A 26,683-nucleotide genomic window follows, 5' to 3' on the forward strand; every position below is an offset into this window, starting at 1 on the left:
GCTATGCAATCAGTTAAACCTGATACAAAGTGGACTTAGGGTGTAAAATGAATGCAGCTTAACACCATTTAAACTGCCATAGCTTACTGTTATACGAACGGTATCTTTACACGATCTTTAGCTTTCTCGTTGAAAGTGCTGGTGCCTTACCAAGCTACAACTCCCAGGATACCCTAGCATGGCAGCTCAGTGGTGTCAAATTGCATTAATTCTGCAGTGTACGTGTACTCCTGGTCTTCAAAGACAAACCTGTTTTTAAACATGGAGGTTCCACTGAGCTGCCTACCAACTCCATATGCATGTTGTTGTTTTTATTTTTTTTACCCACCTCTTCTCATGTCTCGAGGTGGGTTACTAAACAATTAAAATACATAAACACAACAAAACACTACAAATACACACACTAAAACATACCTCCATAAAACCTACATACCAAAATGTATCTTTATGAAATAAATATTACAGCAGACAAAACAGAGATCAAACAAAGGACATGCATTAAAATTCATGCTTATGTTTAGAGACTGTCCAGGTAGGCCTGTCAGAAGAGACAGGTCTTCACTTGTCTCTTAAACTACAACAGCTGATTTTGCTGTCGGAGTTCTTCTGGCAGGTCCTCCCACAGCTTTGGGGCAACCGATGAAAAGTTCCTCTGGTTGCCAGTCGGGTTCTGGCTGGTTGGGAGCAGATGCCCCCCAGAAGACCAAAGTGTGCGGGGCAGATTGTATGGGAAAAGGCAATCCTTTTAGTAACCTGGACCCAAACCATGTAGGGCTTTAAAGGTCAAACCCATCACTTTGTTCTTTACATGGAAACTAATTGGCAGCCAGTGGAGTGACTTTGGGCTAGGCGTAATATGCTCACTGCTAGATGTTCCTGTAACCAATCTGGCTGCCATATTTTGAAGCAGTTGGGAGTTTTCAAATTTGGTACAAGGGTAGCCCAATGTAAAGTACATATATATTTCAAACTATTTTCCATCAGTGATACATATCCAGAAGGCATGATCAACATGTTTGTAGACAACACCAAATTGAGAGGAATAGCTAATACTCCAGAAGACAAAAGCAGAATTCAAAACCATCTTAACAAATTAGAGAGATGGGCCAAAACTAACAAAATGAAGTTTAACAGGGACAAATGCAAAATACTGCAGTTAGGCAGAAAAAAATGAAATGTAAAGATACAGAATGGGGGACACCTGGCTCGACAGCAGTATGCGTGAAAAAAGAACTTGAGAGTCCTCGTGGACAAGTTAAACATGGGCCAACAATGTGATGCAGCAGCTAAAAAAGCCAATGGGATTTTTGGTCTGCATAAATAGGAGTATAGTGCCTAGATCCACGGAAGACAAGCTACCCCTTTATTTTGCATTAGTCGGACCACACCTGGAGTACTGTATCCAATTCTGGGCACCACAATTTAAGGGAGATGTTGACAAACTGGAATGTGTCCAAAAGAGAGGAATGTGTCCAAATGATCAAGAGTCTGGAGAACAAGTCCTATGAGGAATGGCTTAAAGAGCTGGGCAGAAGAGAAAGTTGAGAGGAGACATGATGGCCATGTATAAATATATGAGGGGAAGCCATAGGGAGGAGGGAGCAAGTTGTTTTCTGCTGCCATGGAGATTAGGATGTGGAACAACAACTTCAAACTACAGGAAAAGAGATTCCACCTGAACAGTAGGAAGAACTTCCTAATTGTGAGCGTTGTTCAGCAATGGAACTCTCTGCCCCATAGTGAGTGTGGTGGAGACCCCTTCTTTGGAGGCTTTTAAACAGAGGCTGGACGTCCATCTGTCGGGTGCTTTGAAATGCGATTTTCCTGCTTCTTGGCGGGGGTTAGAAAGGATAGCCCATGAGATCTTTTCTAACTCTATGATTCTATATCCTCAAGAGAGGACAAAAAAGGTGGGATGTAAAATTAGGAAACAAAACATTCCAATTCCTCTTCAGTCTATCGCCCCAGAGAGGAGGAAGAGAAGAGCAATCAAAATGATAAAAGGTTTGGCCTCTAAGCCAGGAATGGGCAAACTTCGACCCTCCAGGTGTTTTGGACTTCAATTCAAAGAATAATAGAATTGGAAGAGACCTTGTGGGCCATCCAGACCAGCCCCTGCCAAGAAGCAGGAAAATCGCATTCAAAGCACTCCCAATAAATGGCCATCCAGCCTCTGTTTAAAAGCCCCCAAGAAAGGAGCCTCCACCACACGCTGGGGCAGAGAGTTCCACTGCCAAACAGCTCTCAGGTAGGAAGTTCTTCCTAATGTTCAGATAAAATCTCCTTTCCTGTAGTTTGAAGCCATTGTTCCGCGTCCTAGTTGCCAGGGCAGCAGAAAACAAGCTTGCTCCCTCCTCCCTATGACTTTCCCTCACATATTTATGCATGGCCATCATGTCTCCTCTCAGACTTCTCTTCTGCAGGCTAAACACGACCAGTTCTTTAAGCCGCTCTTCATAGGGCTTGTTCTCCAGACCCTTGATCATTTTAGTGGCCTTCCAGCTTGTCAACACTTCCCTCCAATTGCAGTGCCCAGAAGTGGACATAGTATTCCGTGTGTGGTCTGACCAAGGCAGAATACAGGGGCAGCATGACTTCCTTGGATATAGACACTAGACTTCTATTGATGCAGGCCAAAATCCCATTGGCTTTTTAAACCGCCACATGACATTGTTGACTCATGTTTAACTTGTTGTCCACGAGGACTCCAAAATCTTTTTCACACATACTGTTAAGTGGCTGAGGGGAGAAAGGAAGGTGTCTGAGGCTGTTAGGAATTGTGGGAGTTGAAGTCCATAACACCTGGAGGGCCCAAGTTTGCCATGCCTGCTTCAAGCCTTATGAGGGAGCTGGTTATGTTTAACTTGGGGAAACCAAGGCCCAGGACATAATAGCCATGTTTGAATATCAGAAAGGGTGTCACACTGAGGAAGAGGCTAGCTTATTTTCTGTTGCTCTGAAGCAATGGAGTCAAACTACAGGGATCTCTGAGAGGAAAGGCCTACCCGCTTCCCCTTCCTCCCGGGCCAATGCCCCTCAGCTCTGCTTCCACGAAAGTCTCCAGTCAGGCACCCCACAAGGCCACCGCCCCTCAGGCCCCAAACACCTCCAGCCGGCAAAGCCTCGCTCCCCGGCGCCCCTCCCACGAGAAGAAGCAAGCCCCGGGCCCCGCGGACCCTTAACCCCTCTCCCTGGGGCTTCTCCTCTGCCTCGGCCGGCCTGGCCTCCTCTCACCCGGTCCCCGCTCACCCGAGCCCGTGGTGGCCGCCATCTTGCGCCGCTCTCGCTGCCAGCCCGGCCTCCTTGGCTCCGACGTCACTGCAACGCGGGAAGAAGCCCACACCGGAACGGGCGGGCGCAGGAGGAGTAGAAATTACACGGCAACGCGCGTGCGCAGAAGCGAGCCCGTGGTGCCCGTGCCTTCCCATAGGCATAGCAGCAGTGCCGATGCTTCTCCCTTTTTGTTTTTTCGGTGCACGTTTTCCGTAGGAGAAATACACACTCTCGGGAGGGCGGAACAAAAGGTTTCAGTGTTATAGGCAAGCCCGATTGAGGCTGTATCTATTGTGGAATTAATGGGAGTCCGCTTTAATTTAATTTAATCACGGGAATTGTAGTTGGTGAGGCACCAACACGAAGGCAAAAGGGCTTGCAAAACTACAGCTCCCATGATGCCATAGCATTTGAGCCACAAGTGGTGTCAAACTGCTTTCATTCTACAGTGTAGATGCACCCAAGTCTAGGCATGAAATTCATTTATATTCCATGTATACCTTAGACACACAGGCTGGATTTTATCCGCAACGAATGAAACAAAGTTTGTGCACATCGAACCATCAGGAAGCAAAAGGTGACACTGGGTTGCTGTGAGTTTTCAGGGCTGCACATGGCCATGTTCCAGTAGCATTCTCTCCTGATGTTTCGCCTGCATCTGAAGCAGGCATCCTCAGAAATTCTAAGCCTCAGCCACCCACGTGGGCAATGCTGGAATTCCGGATAAGGGATGCTCAGCCTGCTATTAAAGGCTCAAGAGATCGCCAACGCCGCCAGCTTAGTGGGCGGAGTCCTTCCTTATTCAGTTTTAATTTCGTTTCCTGCCTGCGCAAACTCGGCAGGAAGCACGTGCTTTCCCTGAAAACTATCATAAAGGAACAGAGATGCATTTATTGCGCTGTGATGTTGGCCCAAGAGTGAGACTTGTCTTGCTGCCAAGTTTTTAACAGTATTTTACTTATTTGTCTGTGAGTTTAACTGCTTTAGTTGAACAATTGTGTGTTTAATTCTATTTTAATAGTGTGCTTCTGTTTTGTGGATTTTAAGTTGCATTGTTTTTAAGGCTGTGAGCTGCTCTGGATCTCAATCAAGAGAGAAAAGGGGAGAAAAGAAAAATAACAACAATAACACCTTCGGGTGAGAAGGGCGGCATATAAATGATGGAAATAAATAAATGTAACAAAATTTGTAATTTTTCTGTTCCTGATTTGAGTGTGTTATTTCCTGTTTAATTGTGCTGTACTTACTTTGAAAGTACAAGTACAGTCTTGCTTATCCAACATAAACGGGCCGGCAGAACGTTGGGTAAGCGAAAATGTTGGATAATAAGGAGGGATTAAGGAAAAGCCTATTAAACATCAAATTATGTTATGATTTTATAAATTAAGCACCAAAACATCATGTTTTACAACAAATCAACAGAAAAAGCAGTTCAATACACAGTAATGTTATGTAGTAATTACTGTACAGTGTTCCCTCACTTATTGCTGGGGTTAGGTGCCAGGATCCCCCGCAATAAGTGAAAATCCGTGAAGTAGGGACGCTATATTTATATATTATTTTAGTAGTTATACACTATTTTAAGTCTTTATCAACCAATCGTGTGTTGATAAATTGCCTCCTTCTCCCGTTGCCGCTTGGGCTCCTTTTCTCTCCCTTTGGCTTCTCCTTCCTTCTTTAGGCTGTAAATTGCATTTTTTTTATAATTTATAATAGTCTTTTAGAGTTTATTGAAAAACCGCAAAACAGTGAATCCGCGAAAAGTGAACCACGAAGTAGTGAGGGAACACTGAATTTACTAATTTAGCACCAAAGTATCGCAATGTATTGAAAACATTGACTACAAAAACATTGACTACTAAAAGGCAGATTGCGTTGGATAATACAGAACGATATATGAGTGAAGATTGGATAATCGAGACTCCACTGTAGTTGTTATGCTCCAGAAACTTCGATTTTGTGGCTGCCACAGACTGTTGAATTGGTTGACTCTATGAGATAATTCATTGAAAAACTATAGCAAAATGTGCTGCAGGATGTCCCGCAAAAACAAAGTTTTCCATGTTTTTATGATAGAACCAATAGAGAAATGACATTTACAACCCAGGAACAAAAATTGTGTTACATGGTGTAATTCATAGGACTGTATCTTTCCTCTATTTAATACAGCTTAACGGTGTAATGTTAGAAAATCTTGACCATTTCTGCTACCTTGGCATCTACCTCCCCACAAAAGTCAACATTGTCATGCATATATGACAAAACCTTCAAGTGGAGTTTGCTTCATTGTGCTCTCTAGCATATTTTACTTTCAAATTTGAAACATTAGCACCAGTACATTTTAACCTACGTTAAATTTTAGGAAATAATTGGAAAAGAAAATGAAACATAGCCTTTCACTGTGTTGTACCAGCTTTGTAGATCTCGTCCAACTCTTGCATTAAAATCCCCTAGGAGGATGATTTTGCCCTCCTTAGGTATCTTCAATAGGATGGTGTCCAGCTGACAGTGAACATTTTCTTTGATGTCTTCATCAGCATTTAGTGTTGGTGTATAGGCACTTATGATGGTTGCCTGTTGGTTTTTGGCAAGGTTAATTCGGAGGGCTGAGAGTCGTTCATTAATGCCAATGGGTGCCTCAGTCAGGTGCTTCACTAGGTCATTTCTGATAGCAAAGCCAACTCTGTGTATTCTTTGTTCTTCAGGTAGTCCCTTCCAGAAGAAGGTGTAGCCTCCTTTTTCTTCCTTCAGCTGTCCCTCTCCTGCTCTCCGGGTCTCCTGAAGGGCTGCTATGTCCAACCTGTGGCTAGGGACAATAGGAAAAGATGAAGTTGGAAACAGCAACTTCTCATCCTGCTTCTCACCAAATGTGCTTTTCTGCCAGAAAAACAAGCTCAAAACATCATGGAAGAACTCCCAGTCAAAGCGTTGGCACCTCTTAGACTATGTAATTACACATGCCAGAGACCACTGCAACGTGCTTCTCATAAGAGCCATGACAGACGCTGACGACTGTGGGACAGACCACAGGCTAATCCGATCCTTGATGGCTATCAAGATCGCCCCCAAATGCAGACTCTAAGGAAGAAAGATGAAGCTCAAAATGAACACACAAGCCCTTCAGGAGCCCTCCAAACCAGCCCTACAAACAACACTCAAGGATCATCTACCCATAGAACACCCCGAAAATGTTGAGGAACACTGGAACAAACTGAAGATCTCCATCATCACAGTCTGCGAAGAAACCATTGGATGCCAAACTAAGAAACATCAAGATTGGTTTGTTGAAAATGACAAAGAGATCCAACAGTTAATTGATAAGAAAAGGAAAGCCTTCCAAATATGGCAGAGACACCAACTATTCCGACTATTGGTAATGAACACTATAGCTCATCATCCCTCCTCATTGGCTACTATGCATAGGTCTGAAGTAGTTCAACATTATCTTCTGGGGCCTGTTCACACCTCATCATTATAGCAGTATGATTCCACTTTAACTGCCATGGCTGTATCCTGTGTAATACCAGGATCTGCAGTTTAGGAAAAGTATGTAGACACCTTTGCCAGAGAGCTCTAGTGCCTACTAAACAGCAGTTTCCAGGATTCTATACGATGCAGTCATGGCAGTTAAAAAATCAGTGATTATAATTAAATTGCCAGATGCTGTTCAGGTTTATTGTAGGTTCTTTTCAGATCACAACTGACTCATTCAATAATGCCCAGAATTGAACTGGTGCCCAGTTGTAATATCTGGGTCACAGAATCCTTACAACCAACCCTGGAATCACAATTGAGCAAATGAAATGTAACCAAAGCTTGTGTCACAGTCACTATAACTCATATCTCAAGGAAAGGATACAGTTGACACCCAAGATTGGTCACAGCAGAAATCTGGTTGCCTTTTTTGTGTCTGAATTCAGGAATATAGTCACAAAGTGTGAATCTAGGTTTTCAAGAATGTCATGTTATCCAAACGAGGCTGGAGCCTTGTCTGTTGATCTGCTTTATGCCAGGAATATCTTAATCCAGCTGTGGGACTGTTTTGTTTTTGTTGTTTATGATGTTTTGGAGAAAACTTAGTTAAGACCCCTCCTACACTGCCATTTAAAATCCAGATTATCTTTGAACTGGATTATATGTCAGTGTGAACTCATATAATCCAGTTCAAAACAGATAATGTGGATTATCTGATTTGATAATCTGAATTATATGGCAGTGCAGATCCAGCCTAAGAGTCTCTCTTCTGTCCTAGTAGTAAAAAGTCAGGCCTTTGTGGGCTTTATTGGATTGCATATGGAAGTGCACACCCATGACATTGGGTCAAGCAAGGCAAATCTGCAAATTGACCCATGTCTAAGAGTTCTTCTGCATTACACAATTAGAAATTTGATCTCACTTTAATTGCCATAGCTCCATCTTGTCAGTTCCTGTGATGTGCAGTCTGGTGAGAGCTTAGAGTTAATGGAGAGCACTTGTCCACTCTTTTAAATTGCAGCACCAGAGCTTCCTGGCAGATAATACTAAACAAAACTACAAATCCCAGGATTCAGTAGGATAAGGTCATTACAGTTAAGTGGTATCCAACTACAATAATTATGTAGTGTAGACACACTCTGAATGTGTATTGGAGACCTGGAGAATCTGTGGTATTTTGCATGTAGAATCCCACAGCAGTCTGACCAATAGTGATACATTAAGGGCGTTGCAGCTTATCACCTGAACATTGAGCTTATGCATAGGTTCCCCCTGTGAATTAAAAGGTATGGCCAAACAAGGCAGAAACGGGAATGCCATTGATATGCCATTATGTCGTGCAATAAGCAACGTCCTCTTCAGTCCTTTGGCGTGGCTGTAGTACCTCAATCCATCTTGCCTTTATTTTTGTGTTCACAGTACCTGGTTGTGTCCAGCAGGAGTCCCCATTTACTTAAAGAATAAATGTATGGAGAGAGTCGCAACATTTAATCCTCAGACCAAAGTAAGAGGTGGTGTGGTGTAATTCCCATTCAACCGTGGAAACCCACTGGGTGACATTGAGCAAGTCACACTCTCAGCCTCAGAAGGAAGCAAAGGGAGGCAGTCTCTGAACAAATCTTGCAAAGGAAAAGCATTTGATATGGTCAGTGGTTCTCAACCTGTGAATCCCCTGGTGTTTTGACCTACAACTCCCAGAAATCCCAGCCAGTTTACCAGCTGTTAGGATTTGTGGGAGTCGAAGCCCAAAACTTCTGGGAACCCACAGGTTGAGAACCTCTGCTCTAGGTTCACCCTAAGTTGGAAATGATAGGAAAGCACTCAACCCCGCCCCCCAATTACACCTGTGCTGCCTATCTTCCTATTTTTCAAATGTTTTAAAAATTGCTAGTGCCAATTGCTGGATAGTAATGCAGCATTTATACCAATTGCATTGATCCAGGGTGTCAACCTCTTTTTACACCCTTCCCATCTATTACTAACTAGCCTATTCCATATAGAGAAATCAAAGATATTTCACTGGAATGGAAGATCCATCCTAGGACAAACTGCCTACCCACTAGTCCAATGTTATTTTCACACAATGCTGACTAGTTGCCTAGGGGAGATAGGGCGGAATACAAATAAAGTTTTATTACCGTTTTTTTAAATTAATATTATACTAAGAGAACAGAGAGCCAGTATGGAGGAGGAGTATAAATGTTGGATTAGGATACTGATACCAGGGTTGAATCCCCACTTAACTATGGAAACCAACTATAAAAGAGAGGGAAATGTATAGAGTATGTTTATATAACTGTAACTTTTTCTCAAATAATAATAACAATTAAACAATTTTTTAAAAAAAGAAACCCACTGGATGATCTTGGACAAGTCACCCCAGCCTCAGAGGAAGGCAAGGGCAAACTCCCACTGAACAAATCCTGGCAAGAAAACCCCATGATAGATTCACTTTAGGATTGGCATAAGCCAGAAATTACTTGAAAGTACACAACGACAATTAAGAGAACACAAGTAAAATTGCATTCTGTATTTCAGCTTCACCAGCAAATTGCATCTGATGTAGAAAGTGATATATAGCCACCTTGAGTAGAAGACATTGATGGTTCTTTCCTCCTTTGGTGGAAAGGCATCCAAGTTGGCAACCACCATCTATCCTCACATCCAGCAAATTCTATTCTGAACAGGAAGAACAGAAATTGCTCGTTGTCACACTGTCACTGGCCCTGATCCAATGTGGTGCTTCTCAAACCATATATGACTTGATTACAGGTTATCTGAAATATTGGTCTCTATTTATATAGCATGCACAAGGTTTAAAATCTATGGGTAAGCTTGATGAGGATGTAAGGAAAGACCTTCTTGCTGGCTGCTCCCAAGATTACAGATACAGGATATAAATAACAGCAGAGGAGATGCGTTCATAAATTTTACTTTTCCTGATCTTGCAGATTCTCATCATGAGTGACAGTCTTTTTCCAGCACCGGGAGGATCATATTAACTACCTCCAGTGCAATGCCAAATAGAGTAGAGCATTTAATCAGGTACTGATTTATCATATTCCATTTGATTCCATGGTGCAATTCTGAATTATTCAATAGTGGAATGGACTGCTGCCTTGGCAGATCTTGAGTTCCCCTTGTTGGAGCTTTCAAAATGAAGGTTAGATAGCATCAGTGGGGATGTAATTTTTGAATTGTGGTGCCCAGAAATAGACACAGTATTCCAGGTGAAATAATGACAATAGTGTTATCGCTAATACATTTAAAAGCTTTGGCATTTCAGACCTTGAAAGTCTTGGTTTTGCTACAATGCTGTTGACATAACAACGGTGATATGGAACATTAGTGTTCTCAGTTCAGTGATTTTTCTAAGGGTTGGCCATTTCGCCTTACTGAGCTTTATCTGCAAGTGTAATTTTGAGGTTACTTACAAGAGACCTCTTTGTGGTCCCAATTTAGTGTATCCAAACCTAAAGGTCTCAAGATTATATAGGTCTGCAAAACGGAGGGTCATAAAATCTTTTTTTTTAAAGTATGCTGTGATTTTATAGGATTTTGGCATTCTAAATCCAAAAATGACCTTAGATTTGTTCCATCACATATATATTTTTCCCAATTTGCTATGACGGTTTTATCTTGTAATGTCTTTGTGACGTAAAGAGTAAGCAGTAAGAAAAGTCCTTTAATAGAGTTTCAAAACACTTTTAATTCCGATATGTAGCACAAAAATCTGTTCAAAAGCACTAAAGGAAATTGCATTGGAACATAAGCATCGGCACTTAATCAAAACTGAGTAGTAGCAACTGATTTGATAAAAAATTCAAATTTGTGAAAGAACTGTGTGTGGTATGACATTTCTACATTACAAAAAGCTATAGTATTAAAAACGCAGGCCTGTGTTATATTAATCCTTTATATTAGGGGTAGGCAGCTATAGTGATCTTGTGACTTTGCTATACAATTTGCTAAACAACTTCTCACTTGGACTTTGTGGTGTTGGTCTTATCTGTACTGTGCTGAGCTTGGGAATTGGAAAGAGTTAAAGAACATGAAATAAAAATAGAACAAGTGACCAAAGCCAGGAAGGAAGTAGGGAGGAATGCTAGTTTATATGTGACAGCCACCACAGAAGCCAGTTAAGCGAGTGAATAAGTTTGAAGATAATAGAATTACCAATGTCACCATGGCTAGGTAGCCATCAAAAACATGTTGGCATCGTTCACGGCATCTTATGGAAGTTAAAAGATGGTATTCTTTATATGCTGTCCATGAGGAATCCCAGTTCCCTTTCCATCACAGGTCTGGTGAATCAACATAATGGTGGCACATTGACAGGCTGAAGTAATGACACCATAGTTTTGAAATATTTAACAGTATCTTTATTTTGAACTTGCCAGAATCTTTGGATCTTCTGACTACAGGGCCACCTAGTGCTGGGGATATAGCAGAGAGCCCTCTTCATAGTTGTAATCAGACTGGAATTCGCTTCCATGCAAGGCTTGGCTGGCCAACTGCCTGCTCTTCTTTCACTAGCAGACAAAAAACTTTCCCATTGAGACAGGCTTGCCAGGAGCAATTTTTCTGCATAGAGGAGTCTGTATTGAATTAAATGATTTCACGCTTTTAAAGATGTGATGTCAACTTAATATAGAATCATAGTTGGAAGAGATCCCAAGAGTCATCCAGTCCAACCCCTGACATGCAGGAAAACACAATCAAAGCAGTCATCCAGCCTGTTTTAAAACCTCCAGGGAGGAGGAAACCATCACACTCCAAGGCAGCATATTCTAACAAACATCTCAGGATTCTTCACTATGAGCTAGGCTGGCTGGCATTGCCAGACTTAGGAGGCCCTACTCTCTATCCAGACCTCTTCGCAAGTGCGACTGGTGGGGATGATAGACAGGGCCCTCTCAGTGGTGGCCCCTTGGCTATGGAACTCAATCCCTGGCGACATCAGGCAGGCCCCCCATCCCTCCTGGTTTTTAGAAAAAAACTTAAAACCTGGCTCTTCTTGCAGTTGTTTGGTGAATAGGAAACTACAGAATGAGACTTGAACAGCTTGAATAACGGACCATGGATTTGGAAAACGATTTGGTTACGAGATCATGACTCATCATTTATTTGGTTTTAATCTGTTCAATTGATTGATATGTGTTTTAATTGCTCATGTTTTAGATTGTTGATTTTGTTGAGATGCATTTTAATGTTTGTAAGCCGCTTTGAGTCCCCTTTGGGGTGGAGAAAAGTGGGATAGAAACGAAGTAAATAAATAAATAATATAGTGCTGTAACAATTGCTGGCATCCCTAATTTCCATCCCTACCTTTCAGGATGTTAGTATCAGTAATTCAACAGATCTCCCTACAACTGTTGTGGATTGTGGCAGTGCACAAAATGGTATATTATTAATCAACTATTTCAGAGCTTGAGAAAGTTGGCTTTCTGGAATTTTTTGGTACTGCCTAAAATAACAAGCTGTGGTTTCTCAATTTAACTTTATGTAAAGGACTAAATGTTCAACGGCTTGGTCTGTTCATTACAGCATGGCCCCAAACAGGCTGAAATAACTTCAAGAGCCTCTCTGAAAGGAAGGCAGAGGAGGTTTCCTCACCCAGATCCCCACAGCCCTGCACTGCGCACTGTTGTGTAGTGGAAGAATATAGTATAATGCTTTAGAGCCAATACAGAGACTGGAGTCAGTGGATTATTTTTGTTTAATAAGAAACATTTTAAAGTTCTTGTGTTCTTTTAGGTTTCCAGTAATCCTCTTACAAAGTTTAACATACACCACAGGATTCCGATCTTGTGCACCATAAAGCAAAACCAGTAAAGCTGTCCATTCCACTACTGTCAGATTTGTAAGGTTCGCTCAGCTTGGCACATTTTGTACAACCATTTTAAAGACAGAATTTAGTTCACTTAGAATCACCATTACCAAGGTTAATCTTATGAAAGATTTTTCAAAACACCAAATCTCACCTATTGTGCTTTCATTGTTATCCACTTGATACAACCATCCAGGTTCTATCTACCAGGGCCCTTCCACATTACACGATTATAGCACTATGATTCCACTTTAGCCACCATGGTTCTAGCCAGTGGAATCCTGGGATTTGCAAGATTAAATAGTATTTAGAATTCTCTGCCAGAGATACGTAGGGCCTCACCAAACTACGAAGCCCATGATTCTGCAAATTGCAGTCATGACAATTAAAAGTAGAACCATAGTGCTATAACTATGCAGTGTAAATATGCCTTTTGCAGTCTTGTGTTAGCTTCTATCTTCCGCCAAACTGAACACACCTTGCATTTCCAGTAACTAAGATGAAAGCTATGAGAAAGCAGGGGTTAGCATGTAACTAGGTAACAAATGCAGACATATTGATACAAGCTTCAGTGTTGTTCCAAAAAACAAAACCGGGAAGGAAAACCAAGTGAAAGTGGGATTACATGTATCCTATGTAGCTGGTAAGCACAACACATATTTATTGTTACCTTTTAAACAAAACAACAATGCTCAGGAAAATTACTTACCTGGCAATTCAATGTTTTTGTGCCCAGTGAAACTTGTATACAGCCTAACCCTGTTAAACAAACAAAAACATTTTGCTCCTAGATATATTTTTGCTGGCAACTCTGCTCACTGTAAGACCTACAGTCCAAACTGGAGTGATAATATTGTCTGAAACACATACAATTCTGTACTTCTCTTCATATGCAAGTACACACATTTTCACCATACGGTTTGCCTTCTGCCCTCCCTTAGGAGGTTTAAGGCTACAATTACAGTTGTGACAGAGTGTGGCTGGAGGAAGGCACACTAACTCCATGGTGACAAAAGCATTATACAGCGTGGCCTTAGTATCTGCTGGGATTTGGGACCAGGAGCTACCCATGGATACCAAAATATGTGGATGCTCATCTCTCATTATAAACAGTGGCACTGTAAAATGACATCTTTTATGTAAAATGGCAAAATTGTATTTTGCTTTGCAGGGGAAGTATTTCAAAGACATGGATGGTTGAATCTTTGGATACAAAGGGATGACTAAGTTTAAATGCAAAATCCTGGAATAAAATACATAAATATAGGACTGTTTCACTGAAACACACTAAGAGTCAAGAGAATGGTGTAATCTGGGATGGGCTGAAAATTTGAGAAAGAGACAGCCTGTGTTCTGATTGAAAGACCACTTGAATTGCTCTAGGATCAGGAGCTATGCCCCTGCTCTTTGGTCCATCAGTGAGTGTAGTACAACCAACAAGTGTTTGGAAACAAAGCCTCTTCTGTGGTGGCCCCACATCTACAGAACACTATATCCAACACTGTGCACTTGGGTCCCTCTTTACTGGCATACTATTTTGAAGATGTATTATACCAGTCTGCCTTCAAAACAACTGCTACTATTTTATTTTGGTTTAGACTCTCAACCAAAAAGTATATAAATATTTTAGACTAAAAGCCTCATCATCCCTGACCACTGGTTATGGCTCATGGGAATGATAGTCCAAATCAACCAGAGACTGCCAATCTGGGGAAATGATCATAATTTATGCACTAAGTATTGTTTTCATGGCCTGATTTTTTTCAATTCATCACATAATCCATCATTAAGGGGAAAGGGGGACTTTTACCTTGAAAAACAGCCTTGACAACTATTTTTTATTATTTCATCATCAGTAACACTGAATATGAAAATGGTCCTCTTTTTTGAATTTCCACCCACACTTAGAACATCAAGGCCAAAATCATCCATGCAAATTATAGTAGAACCAAGGTATAAATGTAGGGATTTTGTACTTGAAAACTGAAGAATCTTGTTCCTGAAAAATACAAGTGGGAGCAAGTGTTTTTGAAACAGGCAGGTGCAATGAAAGGCTGTTCATCGATGAGGCACAGAAGTGTGTCACAAAAAAGAGGGTTGTTTTTTTATACCATAGAATATTCCTCTAACGTTTTATATGGATCAAGAAATCCACCCTTGGCCCTGTGAGTTTGCTCAACATCTACTAAAAGTGCTCTACAGTTTGTAATTGCTCCTTAACAAAACTCTAGAGCTACACTTTAAACCTCAGACCACAAAAATAAAGTGAATTGCAATAAGACTTAACAAACACAATTAGTATAATTGAACTGCTTTGTTATAAATTATGTACATTCAGACCACATTAAAATATTATTCCATGTTACACCAAATAGATTAAGGCTTCATGATATTTACATGGATGAGCAAGCACCTTTAAAAGTACATACCATTAACCTAATCTTTCTAATATAAATTTCATGATGTGTCCAATTTTCTAGATCTACTTTAAACAATGATTATTGGAAGAGAGATCATACTGGAACAAATCCAATTATCATACTAAGTGACCTAATACAAGTGCTTTATATGTTTGACACTCGCACAGAACAGGATCTGCTTTTCCTCAGATTGCTACCATTAGTTACAGGCTTACATAGCAATGGTCTGCTCAAATATCAAGGAAGTAGAACACTTGTTTATTTTAAGAGACAGACAACAGCAAAGACCCTTCAATATACTCGCTGATTCCCCAGTGCTCTGCTGCACACACAACACGGACTAAGACTTGACATGATAGCAAGATGAAGCAACTGGAAAGTGTACGAAACACTGAATGCGTTGAAGAGATGACAATTTCATGATCTTCCTTTCTTCAGACTGATTCTCATGCAGTAGATTTGAATCTGCTCCTTAACCTATAGTGCTCCTTTGCTATTTTGGGTGCTATTCCACATTGTCTCGTACTACTTTTAAAGTGGTAAAATCATGTTGATACAACACATTTTTATGGTGCCGACGACCTATCTGACTAGAAATGGTAATGTCTTCTCTGACTAATGGCTTTTGAGACTCGAGGATGAAAACGTTCAACATCGGCAGGTGTGGCTAACAGAAGGTGCTCAGTACAAATGGAAACAAGCCATTTGCATTTTCAAGTATTATTTTGAAGAGTGAGTCCTTTAACTTGCAGTCTGTTAGCACTTCTTAAAAGCGTTGTGCTTTTAGTCCATTATTTCTTTTCAAGTCTTTAATTTGGCTGATGGCTTTTTTTCTTTTAAAAATATTGGCAACAAGTATAAGGACAGCAGAAGCCTGGCAAGGGTTATTTTATTTTTTGAGCCCATTTCATATCGTCTGCTCTAGGTTTTTCCCCCGTTAGTCTTTGAATGATATTTTCCAGGAACCTCCAAAATCCAATTTTCTCCAATGGGTAGTTCAGCCAGCCTGAAGGAGAAGAGAAGGAAAAGATGGGGTGAATTAAGAAATACAGTTGCAGACATTGGAGTTCACTAGTTTTCATCACTAGATATAAAATCACTTAGATTTCTTAAAAAGAAGAGAGATACAACACATCCCATGCAAGTTACATAAAAATTACTGAAGTCAGACCTACTGGTTGGAATACAATGGACTTCTATGGAGTATGCATGAGAAGTGCAACCTAAAGGTAACTACATAACTGAAGTTTTTCAGTTTTAAACTACACGTGGTCCCTACCAATCCAATTTTTAAATAGTGGATCTGATTGATCTTTCACAACCTTCTTTCAAACCAGCAGACGGACAGTTCAGTTTGCCCTAGTGCAGTGGTTCTCAACCTGTGGGTCTCCAGATGTTTTGGCCTTCAGCTCCCAGAAATCCTAATAGCTGGTAAACTGGCTGGAATTTTTGGGAGTTGTAAGCCAAAACACCTGGGGACATATAGGGTGAGAACCACTGCCCTAGTGCAGCTCTGTGGTTTCTTGACAATGATATTAAACTGCTTACACAAACTTCTTATGGGTATACAGCAAACATGTTTATGTGCTTTTCATGTGCTGTTGCAAACAGGACTGATAAGTTAGTTTAAAAGAGGTCATACAAATGAGGTACCGATTCCTACAAGAACTGGGAGGACTGAATCCAGATTTTAAATACATACAGCTAAGCTGGAAAAAGTAGATTTCCCTATTCCCAATTCCCAAAGAATGTTGCACAGAGGGCCAAGAGACCTTGTCACAGGAAGTGGGCAATGGGGGAAGGCAAAAATGATCCCCCAAATTTAGTTAGATTAGATCTTCCATAATACAAAAAACATCCTGGATCCAATTCAATATATAATGTACTAGCTATGGTAAGGGAAGAGAGACTCACTGCAAAGCTAACAAATATAGTCAAACTTAAGAAAAATAAGTAATGAGAGGTAGAAGTGAATTCCAAAGTTATGTGTGGTGTAGTTGTTTGAAGATGGACCACGACTTTGGAAGACAAGGTTCGAATTCCCACTCGGCCTTGGAAACCCACTGGGTGACCTTGGGGAAGTCATACTCTCAGTTTCAGAAAAAGGTCTTCAAAACAAATAATGGCAAGAAACCTTCATGAAAGGTTCATTTTAGGGTCATCATAATTTGGAAATGATTGGGAGGCACAAAACATAAACAGTATAATGAGCATCACCTATCAAAATATCAAGTGTCCTAAGCAATCAATGAATACTGAATTGCATGGCATGTCAGCTATTGAGTATCACATATTTGTTACCTAACTAATTCTACCATAAATCCAAAATTAGTAACAAGATCAGGTCCCAGAGACAGGGAAAAAATGACATTCAACACCAGGAAGACTTGGCAGAATGTTGGCTCTAGTTATAAGCTAGTTTTACAAGTTTTACAAGTTAAACATTACTATTAGATATGATACATTCACATTACAGGAAAAGCTGTTTCCAGAATTACATATTATAATGTATCTTTATGATTGAGATCCTAAAGGTTGGCGTTTTGTTCTCTTATCTGTTTTCTTCGGCTCCTCTTACTGTATGACTTTCAAGGTAATCCAGACTGAACCAAAGTTCCCCCCCAAACATATTCTGGAACTGGTTTTCAGAAGGAACACAATTATTGAAAGCACAAGTGTCCAACCTCTGCACCAATCTCCAACTGAGTGCTATATCCATTTATATCAAAGATTGCAAATGAAAAACAAAACCCAGTTTTTGCATTCTCTTAGGGGCAAAATGAGGGAATAGCCTTGCCAAATAAGAATTTTTTTTCCTGAAATAGTCTCTTTGGTTTCAAATTTCTAGTAGTCCAGAAAGTGAAACTTTGAAAAATCATTCATACCTAGAACTTTTATATTTGCTATGGTTGCACTGCTTTGGGAAGTTTATTTTCCATTTCTGTTGAATGTCTTAACCATATTTCTAAATGCTGCAATGCCAGACACTTGGGGTCTAAAAGAAAACTTCCTCTGAGAGGACAGAATTCTTCTCTGAAGATGGCAATGACCCCATTTTGTCCCCTTTCCACATAAGTTTATTTATTTATTTACAGTGTTCATATTCCGCCCTTCTCACCCCGAAGGGGACTCAGGGCGGATCACATTATGTACATATAGGGCAAACATCCAATGCCCATAAACACATCGAACCGAGACAGAGACAACAGACAGACGCAGAGGCAATTTAACCTTCTCCTGAGGGGATGTTCGATTCTGGCCACAGGGGGAGCAGCTGCTTCATCATCCACTCTGATGGCACTTCCTCACTTCCTCATTCCAACATTGTAAATTACTTAAACTTGCCTCTCCACTTTTATAAGTGGTACCTTATTTCCTACTTGATAGATGCAACTATCTTTCGGGTTGCTAGGTCAGCAATGAGCAGGGGCTATATTTTATTTTTAATTGACAGGTGCTCACCCTGCCACGGGCTGGCCTCGAACTCATGACCTCATGGTCAGAGTGATTTATTGCAGCAGCTGTTTACCAGCCTGCGCCACAGCTAAGTATAGCCAACTCCATGTTTTGTTGGTTTTTTTTTTTTTCTCGTGTCAGGAGCAACCGGAGTTGCTTCTGGAGTGAGAGAATTGACCGTCTGCAAGGACGTTGCCCAGGGGACGCCCGGATGTTTTGATGTTTTTACCATCCGTGTAGGAGGCTTCTCTCATGTCCCCGCATGGAGCTGGAGCTGATAGAGGGAGCTCATCCACACTCTCCCCAGGTGGGATTCGAACCTGGCAGCTTTCAGGTCAGCAACCCAACCTTCAAGTCACTTAGTCCACTACGCCATCTGGGGGCTCCATGTTTTGTTGGTACAGACCATCCATCAGGGTACACAGGGTAGTCTGTGCTGAAACCAGGTTTGAAATCGTAAGCATAGAATTAGAATGGATGCAAGTGAGAAGTAGCATCAACGTGCTCAAGCACCTTGCCAAAAAAACTCAACCCCACCTATAAGCAGAAACTGGTTGATAGACTTAGTATGTCTGGTATCAAGGAAGGGCTTCATTAGGAATTGCCTCAAAATCACTCCCTTTCCTCAAAAGACATTCACTATTTTCTGGACACAGCTTAATATTCAAAGCTGAGAGTATCTGCCATGTATAAAAGTGGAGAGTTTTGCTTTGGTCTACCTGTAGTAATACAGAAGTAAGTTTCATGAGGAGACACATGGTGGATCCTGTGATGTTTTCGTGGCAGGATAATGTGCCAGTCCTGTAAGAAGATGACCCAGTGAGGAAGACCAAAGTAGGTGTGAGACCACTTGTGAATCTGGTTTGTCAAGGTTGCAAATACAGCCAGGGCAAAAACGTAACACTCCCAAGGGCACGTTTGGTATAATGCTTCTGGAAAACACAAAAAAATAAATAAGGAGAGGTAGTATCTCTTTTACTCTTGTGGAAGCAGACCTAGAAAAATATCACAGCACTCTCTTACCATTTTGCCTCAGTACCAGAACGATTCCTATCAGTGGATGAAATTTAAGCAGTGTAAGCAGTGGTAATGAGCCAGCATAGTGTTGTGGCTTGAGTGTCAGTCTATGACTCTGGAGATAATGGTTCAAATCCCTTCTTAGCCATGAAGCCCACCTCAAGCAAATCACAAACTCTTAGATGAAAGCAATGGCAAGTCTCTTCTGAATGTATCTTGCCAAGAAAACTCTGAAAAGTTTGCCTTTGGGTCACCATAGGTCAGAAATTATTGGAAAGTCCATGACACTAACTTCTTTGTAACTTTGTAGCAACTAAGTGATTAATCCTTGGATATTCAGAAATGTGATCTGATGATTACTCCAGCAGCAGTACCAGATACTCAAATGTCCAGAGTTTAGCAAAGTATTTTTGATTACACTGTACAGAATCTACAGCCAACATGGTCAGAAGTTGTGTGCCACAAAAAAGTATCTTGGTGCTGGCCTGCCCATTAGTTCCCATCACCTCTGACAAGTGACCATGCTGGCTAGGGATTATGGGAATGACAATTCTAAAAAGTAACTTTGCCAAGCTCTACCATATGATGGCCATCTCTCTGCTGTGAGGAGAAAGGGAAGCAGGAGAATATTAGCCCCAAGCCTGTTCTTGCCACAATTGTCTCTTCCACATGTTAGGGCCATCTGGCCTACTGCCCAATGGGAAGGACCCAAAGAGAAGGGGATCAGCAGGTAGCCATGGCAATATTACTACCTTCTGCTCCAGACAACTTGTCCCGCTCTCTGTAGAGTGTTTACCTCCTTATTTCCTATGGGAAGATCCTGATCATCAGTTTGATGTTAAATACAGTTGAGTGTGGGTTTCTCAATGATCGTTGGTAATACTTATAAGCTGCTTTGGAAGGATTTGTATCCCAGGATAAACACCCTTTGCAAAGAGCATGCTAGCTTATTTGGATAGCTGCTTAATTAATGTTGGTAGAGTTAAAAATTCTGATTTGCTAAAAATTTCTGAACTTTAGTCCTCCATCAATTTTGAACTAACTCCCAGAAGCTCTGGTTGCCGTGGCCAATAATTGGGAATTATGGGAATTGAAGTCCAAAACATATAAAAGGCCAGAGTTAGGGAAACACTGCATTAAAGCAATTATATTCTGATAACCTTGGGCAGCTTCTTAGAATATACAGCTGGCCTTCTGCATCCACAGATTCTCCATCTATGGATTCAACCAAATTGGGCCCAAAATATTTTTTAAAAATATTTCAAAAAGCAAACTTTGATTTCTGCTATTTTATATATGGATTGCTACTTTGCTATACATCTGTGTTTAAAAGGACTTGAGTATCTATGGATTTTGGTATCTACAGGGGGTCTGGACTAAACCCCAGCAGATACTGAGGGCGTACTGTACTCAAAATGTCACAGAAGATGTGTCTATTCCTGCTCCATGATAGTCCCCCCCTCCATTTTTGAACTACAACTCCCACCAACTCCATCTAATGTGGCCAGTGGCAAGGAATCATAGATATTGAAGTCCCAAACAACTAGAGAGCAACAGTCAAAGCACTACACCATGCTGGCTCTTTTTGGTTGTCTAGAGAGACAGTCTAAATACTATACACCTTTTTTGTTGTTTTATTCTGTGAAATGTCACGTACATTGATCACACTATATAAATGGATGATGATGGCTGTGTGATAATTATGTCGATGATGACAGAGGTGTGCTAATAATGTTTATGATTCATGGATGATGGAGATCCAGTTCATGGACACATTTAAAGTCTCTCACCTGGTGGTAAAGACACCAATTTGTAGGCCATTTTTGCCAATGGAAGCACCGCCAACATGCAGTTATCGCCATTGGTTTCTATGAAGTCATGTCTAGTAATTGCTGTTGGGTCAATGTGATGCTCTCTGAAAGGTCTAATAAAAGCCTGGAAGTACAAACAATGCAGAAGTACAATTAGGTCAACCTTAACAGGCAAGTCCATGGAGCCTCCCAGTCCATTCACAAACAGGAAAAAATGTAATATAACAAATACAAAACCAAGAGTGAGGTGACTAGCTACTTACAAACAGTTTATCATCACTAATAAATTGGAGAACATAGGTTATAAATTGAGTTTGTACCTATACCTGTAAAAAGCCATTTTCTCTGGAATTTTCCACTGTTATAATGCCTTTATCTAATACTTTTTTTGGGGGGGGGAGGGGGGGGCGCTGCTTGTCAGACTATAACTTCCAGCAGCTAATGTAACCTAATAGCGAGGAATACTGGGAGTGTGGTCCAAGATCATCTGGAGGGCCACATGCTTCCCACATCTGTTCTAACCAATGTGCCCTGTCTATCCCTCACCAAATCGAAGTAGTAAGAAAGTTCAAAAATTAGGACACATATCATGGCAATGTTAATGGTAGCACACCATTTGGGGCTAAGGGAAGGTTTATAGTAAATTACACAAGGAATTATTTTTAAAAAGTAACTTTCCAAATTGTGCTTATTATTGCTTCAAATATAATTGAGATTAAGATGATACGGGTTGAGTATCCCTTATCCAACATGTTTGGAACCAGAAATGTACCTTATTATTTCATATTTTGAAATCTGAATTGCATATACATAATGAAATATATTGCAGATGGGACCCAAGTAGTAACAAGAAATTCATTTATGTTTTATAAGCATCTCATACACATAGTCAGAAGGTAACTTTATGCAGTACATTAAATAATTTGTACATGAAGTGAAGTACACTGAACCAGCAGAAAGCAAAGGAGTCACTAACCCATGCATGTGGACAATTTTTAATTATTTTGGATTTTAGAATTCAGAGCATAAGATGGTCAACCTGTATATGCAAAATGTGCAACTGTTAATTTTTTTTGGGGGGGGGGGGATTAAAACTCCCAGAATCTCCCTGATAGCATGGCCACCTTGAATTCCAGGACTGCCTTTTGCCATACTGATTGGATGATTCTGGGATGTATAGTCCCTCTAAAAAAGAATTTCTGCAAGATTTGGAGATATGGTGGTTCAAAGTTACCCTCTGTGTTCATTTTAAAAGTGAGGTCTGAATATCCGAATGTAGAGGTTAGATAAGAAGTATCACCACTGTTTGCATCTATATGAGAAGGATCTCGATGCAAGCAAATCCTCAGGAGTTGAATTGGTAGTGAAGTAGGAGTTCATCTAGTACCACCCCACATGCTATAACTGCAAAAGTCAGAAACAGGCCATGCCCCAAGGGATAGCCTTTCAGTATTTCCTGGCTTGTTCAATCTAGAACAAGATTAGCCTGGCACTACACGTCAGTTTTGCGCTAAGTACATCAAGCTTATTATAAGGGGATCAAGGGAGGGGGCATGGAAGGAGAGATCAAACACAGCCTGTAATCTGATCAGCACTAGCCAGCATTAAGATGCTGAACTGTAGTGGTGTGGTTAAGTTGTTTTAGCACCAATCAGTAGCTCCTGGGAAAAGGCGGAAGGTGTACATTGTGGACATCAATGGTAACAACTGCTTCTTTTATGGACACAGAAAAGGTCCAAAATAGTTCTCATATTCTCTTGTGGTCTTTTATTAATAATATACAAATAAGTTTAAAAAAAACTGATAGACTGCAACAATCTGGATTTTTGTTTCACTTTTTAAAAAGCAGACACTCGTACAGGTTAAGCATCCCCTACCTGGAATTCCAAAATCTGAAAAAGTGGTAAATTTGCTTTCCACTGGTTTAGTATACACAATTCTGGTCCATGCACAAAATTATTAGGATTGTATATGAAGAATGCATTTCATGTTTAGACTAGGGTCCCATCTCCAAAATATATCTCAATATGTACATACAGTAGAGTCTCACTTATCCAACATCTGCTTATCCAACGTTCTGGATTATCCAACGCAGTTTGCCTCCCGCCCCGATTCACAGCTGTTTCTCTGGACAGCAAGGATTGAACTTTTTATCAATTTAATTTCCAACTATGTTGCTACTGTAAGTTCATTTTATGCAATTATATCTTTATTTGTAGTCAAACTGTTAGTAGCCAATGTTTTTGTAGTCAATGTTGTCAATACATTGCGATGTTTTGGTGCTAAATTCATAAATATAGTAATTACTACATAACGTTACCTTGTTTATGACTGTTTTTTTCTGTCGATTTGTTGTAAAACATGATGTTATGGGTACTTAATTTGTAAAATCATAACGTAATTTGACGTTTAATAGGCTTTTCCTTAATCCCTCCTTATTATCCAACATTTTCGCTTATCCAACATTCTGCCGGCCCATTTATCCAAAATCCAAGACACTTCTGGCCCCAAGCATTTCAGATAAAGGATACTCAATCTCAAACATCAATCTCGTCTGGATGACATCCAGATGTTAACCAAACATCAAGAACATGTCCAAAACCTGTGTCAATAATCTCTAAAAAGATATATAAATAAGCTTCAAAATTTATAGAGGAAATGTTAAAAGCCTCAGCTTAAAAAACATGTCTTATAATAGCAATAAAAATGCTTTATAAAGTCAAACCTTTCCAACAATTGGCAGGTCTACAGATCCCCATGTGTCCGCTCCCCAGTGCACCAGGCCAGAGAAGAAGTCAGCTGTAATGACTCCTGCAACTTTGAGAGATAAAAGAAGAGAAGAGAAAAAAGTTATTATTACTTTAAAAACCTCTGCAATGCATAAGTGTTCTTTGGAGTAAAATCCCTATATGTATAGTCTAGGAATTTGAGTTAAAATCAGTCCAAAACACCGGAATAAGTAGGAAATAGAGAATAACTTTGTTAAGGAATTGGAACTATCTCTGAATTTTGTGGGAAGAAGGAAAAAGGGAAACGTTCTCTATAATTTGCTCCATAATTTGGTCTTTGTCAGAATTTCTGACTGGAATTTTTATGTGATGACTCTTGTGTTGGAGGGAAGAATTGGATGTTTTACTGGGAAGGAGGAACAGGGTTGTCTTCGACCCAAATGATGGGAGGTAACTGCAATGGGATGGGTGGGAGGAGGGAATAGTATAGTGGGAAATAATTGCTGTAGGCACTGTCCAGAAGTGTATGTGTTTATGTACATGTGTAGATTTTGGGGGAGAGGGAGAGAGTGGAAGTAATCATACCAATGTATTGCATTTGATCCTGATCCAAAATGTAATCTCTGCAAATACAATTTGCAAAAATAAACTTTTGAATTCCCAAAAACTGAGTGGATCTATCCAAGGGTCAGTGTGACTACTCTACCTTAACTCTAACAAAAAAAAGGAATAATCCCCTTAGAATAATAGAATAATAGAGTTAGAAGAGACCACATGGGCCAATCCATCCAACCCCCTGCCAGGAAGCAGGAAATCGCATTCAAAGCACCCCCAACAGATGGCCATCCAGCCTCTGCTTAAAAGCCTCCAAAGAAAAAGCCTCCACTCCGGGGCAGAGAGTTCCACTGCCGAACAGCTCTTGAGTAAAGTAGTGAAACCTAGTCTGTCCCAAGAAAATCTAAGAGGAGCATCAACCTTCTTTACTCTCTAGACAAGGCTGCTGTTTCTGGCCTTTTGGAATGAATGCCTGGGCAGGGAAATAGTAAAAGAAGCCCATGAGCTAGCATCGGTGCTTTCCTTCTCCATGGAATGACTTATCTGCGGGTCACATCTTACAGCATGGGAAGACCATTTTTTGGACTACAAATCCCAGCAGCCATGCTTATGGGTTCTGTGTCTTGAAACAGACTCTTCCCAAACTCTGGGGTTATATTCAAAACCTGATATTCAACACCTAGGAAACTAGTACAAATGTTATTGAGCAAACTTATACGCTTATTTGTTCTTTCATAGGTATTTCAAAACCATATGTTGCCTCTTTTTTAACACAGGCCCCATCTGCACTGCCATATAATGCAATTTCATAATGCGATTTAACTGCATTGAACTGTATTATATAACAGTTTAGACTCATATAATACTGTTCAATGCTGTTAAACTGCATTATGAAACAGCATTATATGGCAGTGTAGATGGGGCTAAGTACTCGTATCTCCTTCCAAAGGTTCAGAGTATATCCCCGTACATAGCCTTCTCACAGAATACTGTTTTCCTCCCATATTACACAAAAAGGGCTAAAGAGTGAAGGTGGTGGGCTAAGGCCACCAAGTACCGTATATACTCGAGTATAAGTCGGCCCCAATATAAGCCGAGGCACCCAATTTTACCACAAAAAAAGCTGGGAAAACATTGACTCTAGTATCAGCCAAGAGCGGTAAATATCAGAAATAAAAATAGATACCAATAAAATTACATTAATTGAGGCATCAGTGGTTTAAATGCTTTTGAATATTTACATAAAGCACAAATTTAAGATAAGACTGACCAATTCTGATCAAATCATTATTCTCATCTTCTTCAATGTTAATGTACTTATGTATCCTTTTTAATAATAACAGAGTAAAATTATAAATGCAATAATAATAAGATGAGTGAAATAATAAATGTATTAATAATAATAAAAAAATAAAGTAAAATAAATGTAATAGTAGCAATAATAATAGAGAAAAATAATAAATGTAATAACAATAATAATAGAGAAAAATAATAAATGTACCATATATTCTTGAGTATAAGCTGACCCAAATATAAGCCAACCAGGACCCTCACCCGAGTATAAGCCGAGGGGGCCTTTTTCAGTCTTAAAAAAAGGGGGCTGAAAAACTAGGCTTATACTCGAGTACAGTAGAGTCTCACTTATCCAAGCCTCACTTATCCAAACCTCTGGATAATCCAAGCCATTTTTGTAGTCAATGTTTTCAATATATCATGATATTTTGGTGCTAAATTCGTAAATACAGTAATTACAACTTAACATTGGTGCGTATTGAACTACTTTTTCTGTCAAATTTGTTGTATAACATGATGTTTTGGTGCTTAATTTGTAAAATTATAACCTAATTTGATGTTTAATAGGCTTTTCCTTAATCCCTCCTTATTATCCAAGATATTCGCTTATCCAAGCTTCTGCCGACCCGTTTAGCTTGGATAAGTGAGACTCTACTGTATATACAGTAACCTAAATCAGAAAGCAGACTTGAAGTGGAAATGTGGAACCATCACAGTTCAGAATTTTTAGCAAACAATATAACAACAACAACAACAACAACAACTTTATTCTTATAACCCACCACCATCTCTCTAGAGGGACTCGGGGCAGCTTACAAGAAAACA

General features: G+C 40.2%; 1 protein-coding gene across 4 annotated transcripts in view; it reads right to left on the reverse strand.

Annotated features, from left to right (window-relative positions):
- Positions 1–26,683, reverse strand: part of LOC100566872 (ubiquitin-conjugating enzyme E2 variant 1) — an 82,753-nt gene that overhangs the window by 25,269 nt on the left and 30,801 nt on the right. Inside the window, exons 3-6 of one of the 4 annotated variants that reach the window (XM_008110133.3) lie at positions 24,007–24,098; positions 21,261–21,405; positions 19,173–19,385; positions 12,449–16,003 (exon numbers count right to left, since the gene is read on the reverse strand). In XM_008110133.3, coding sequence (XP_008108340.2) covers positions 15,882–16,003; positions 19,173–19,385; positions 21,261–21,405; positions 24,007–24,098 — 572 coding nt within the window. In that variant the 3' untranslated portion in view covers positions 12,449–15,881. Of the gene's footprint in view, positions 1–3,234; positions 3,396–12,448; positions 16,004–19,172; positions 19,386–21,260; positions 21,406–24,006; positions 24,099–26,683 lie in introns of those variants that run through there. The other 3 variants (XM_062978934.1, XM_008110131.3, XM_062978933.1) reach the window with 3 other exon arrangements.

This window comes from Anolis carolinensis, chromosome 4 (assembly GCF_035594765.1).
Source record: "Anolis carolinensis isolate JA03-04 chromosome 4, rAnoCar3.1.pri, whole genome shotgun sequence".
Lineage (NCBI taxonomy): Eukaryota > Metazoa > Chordata > Lepidosauria > Squamata > Dactyloidae > Anolis > Anolis carolinensis.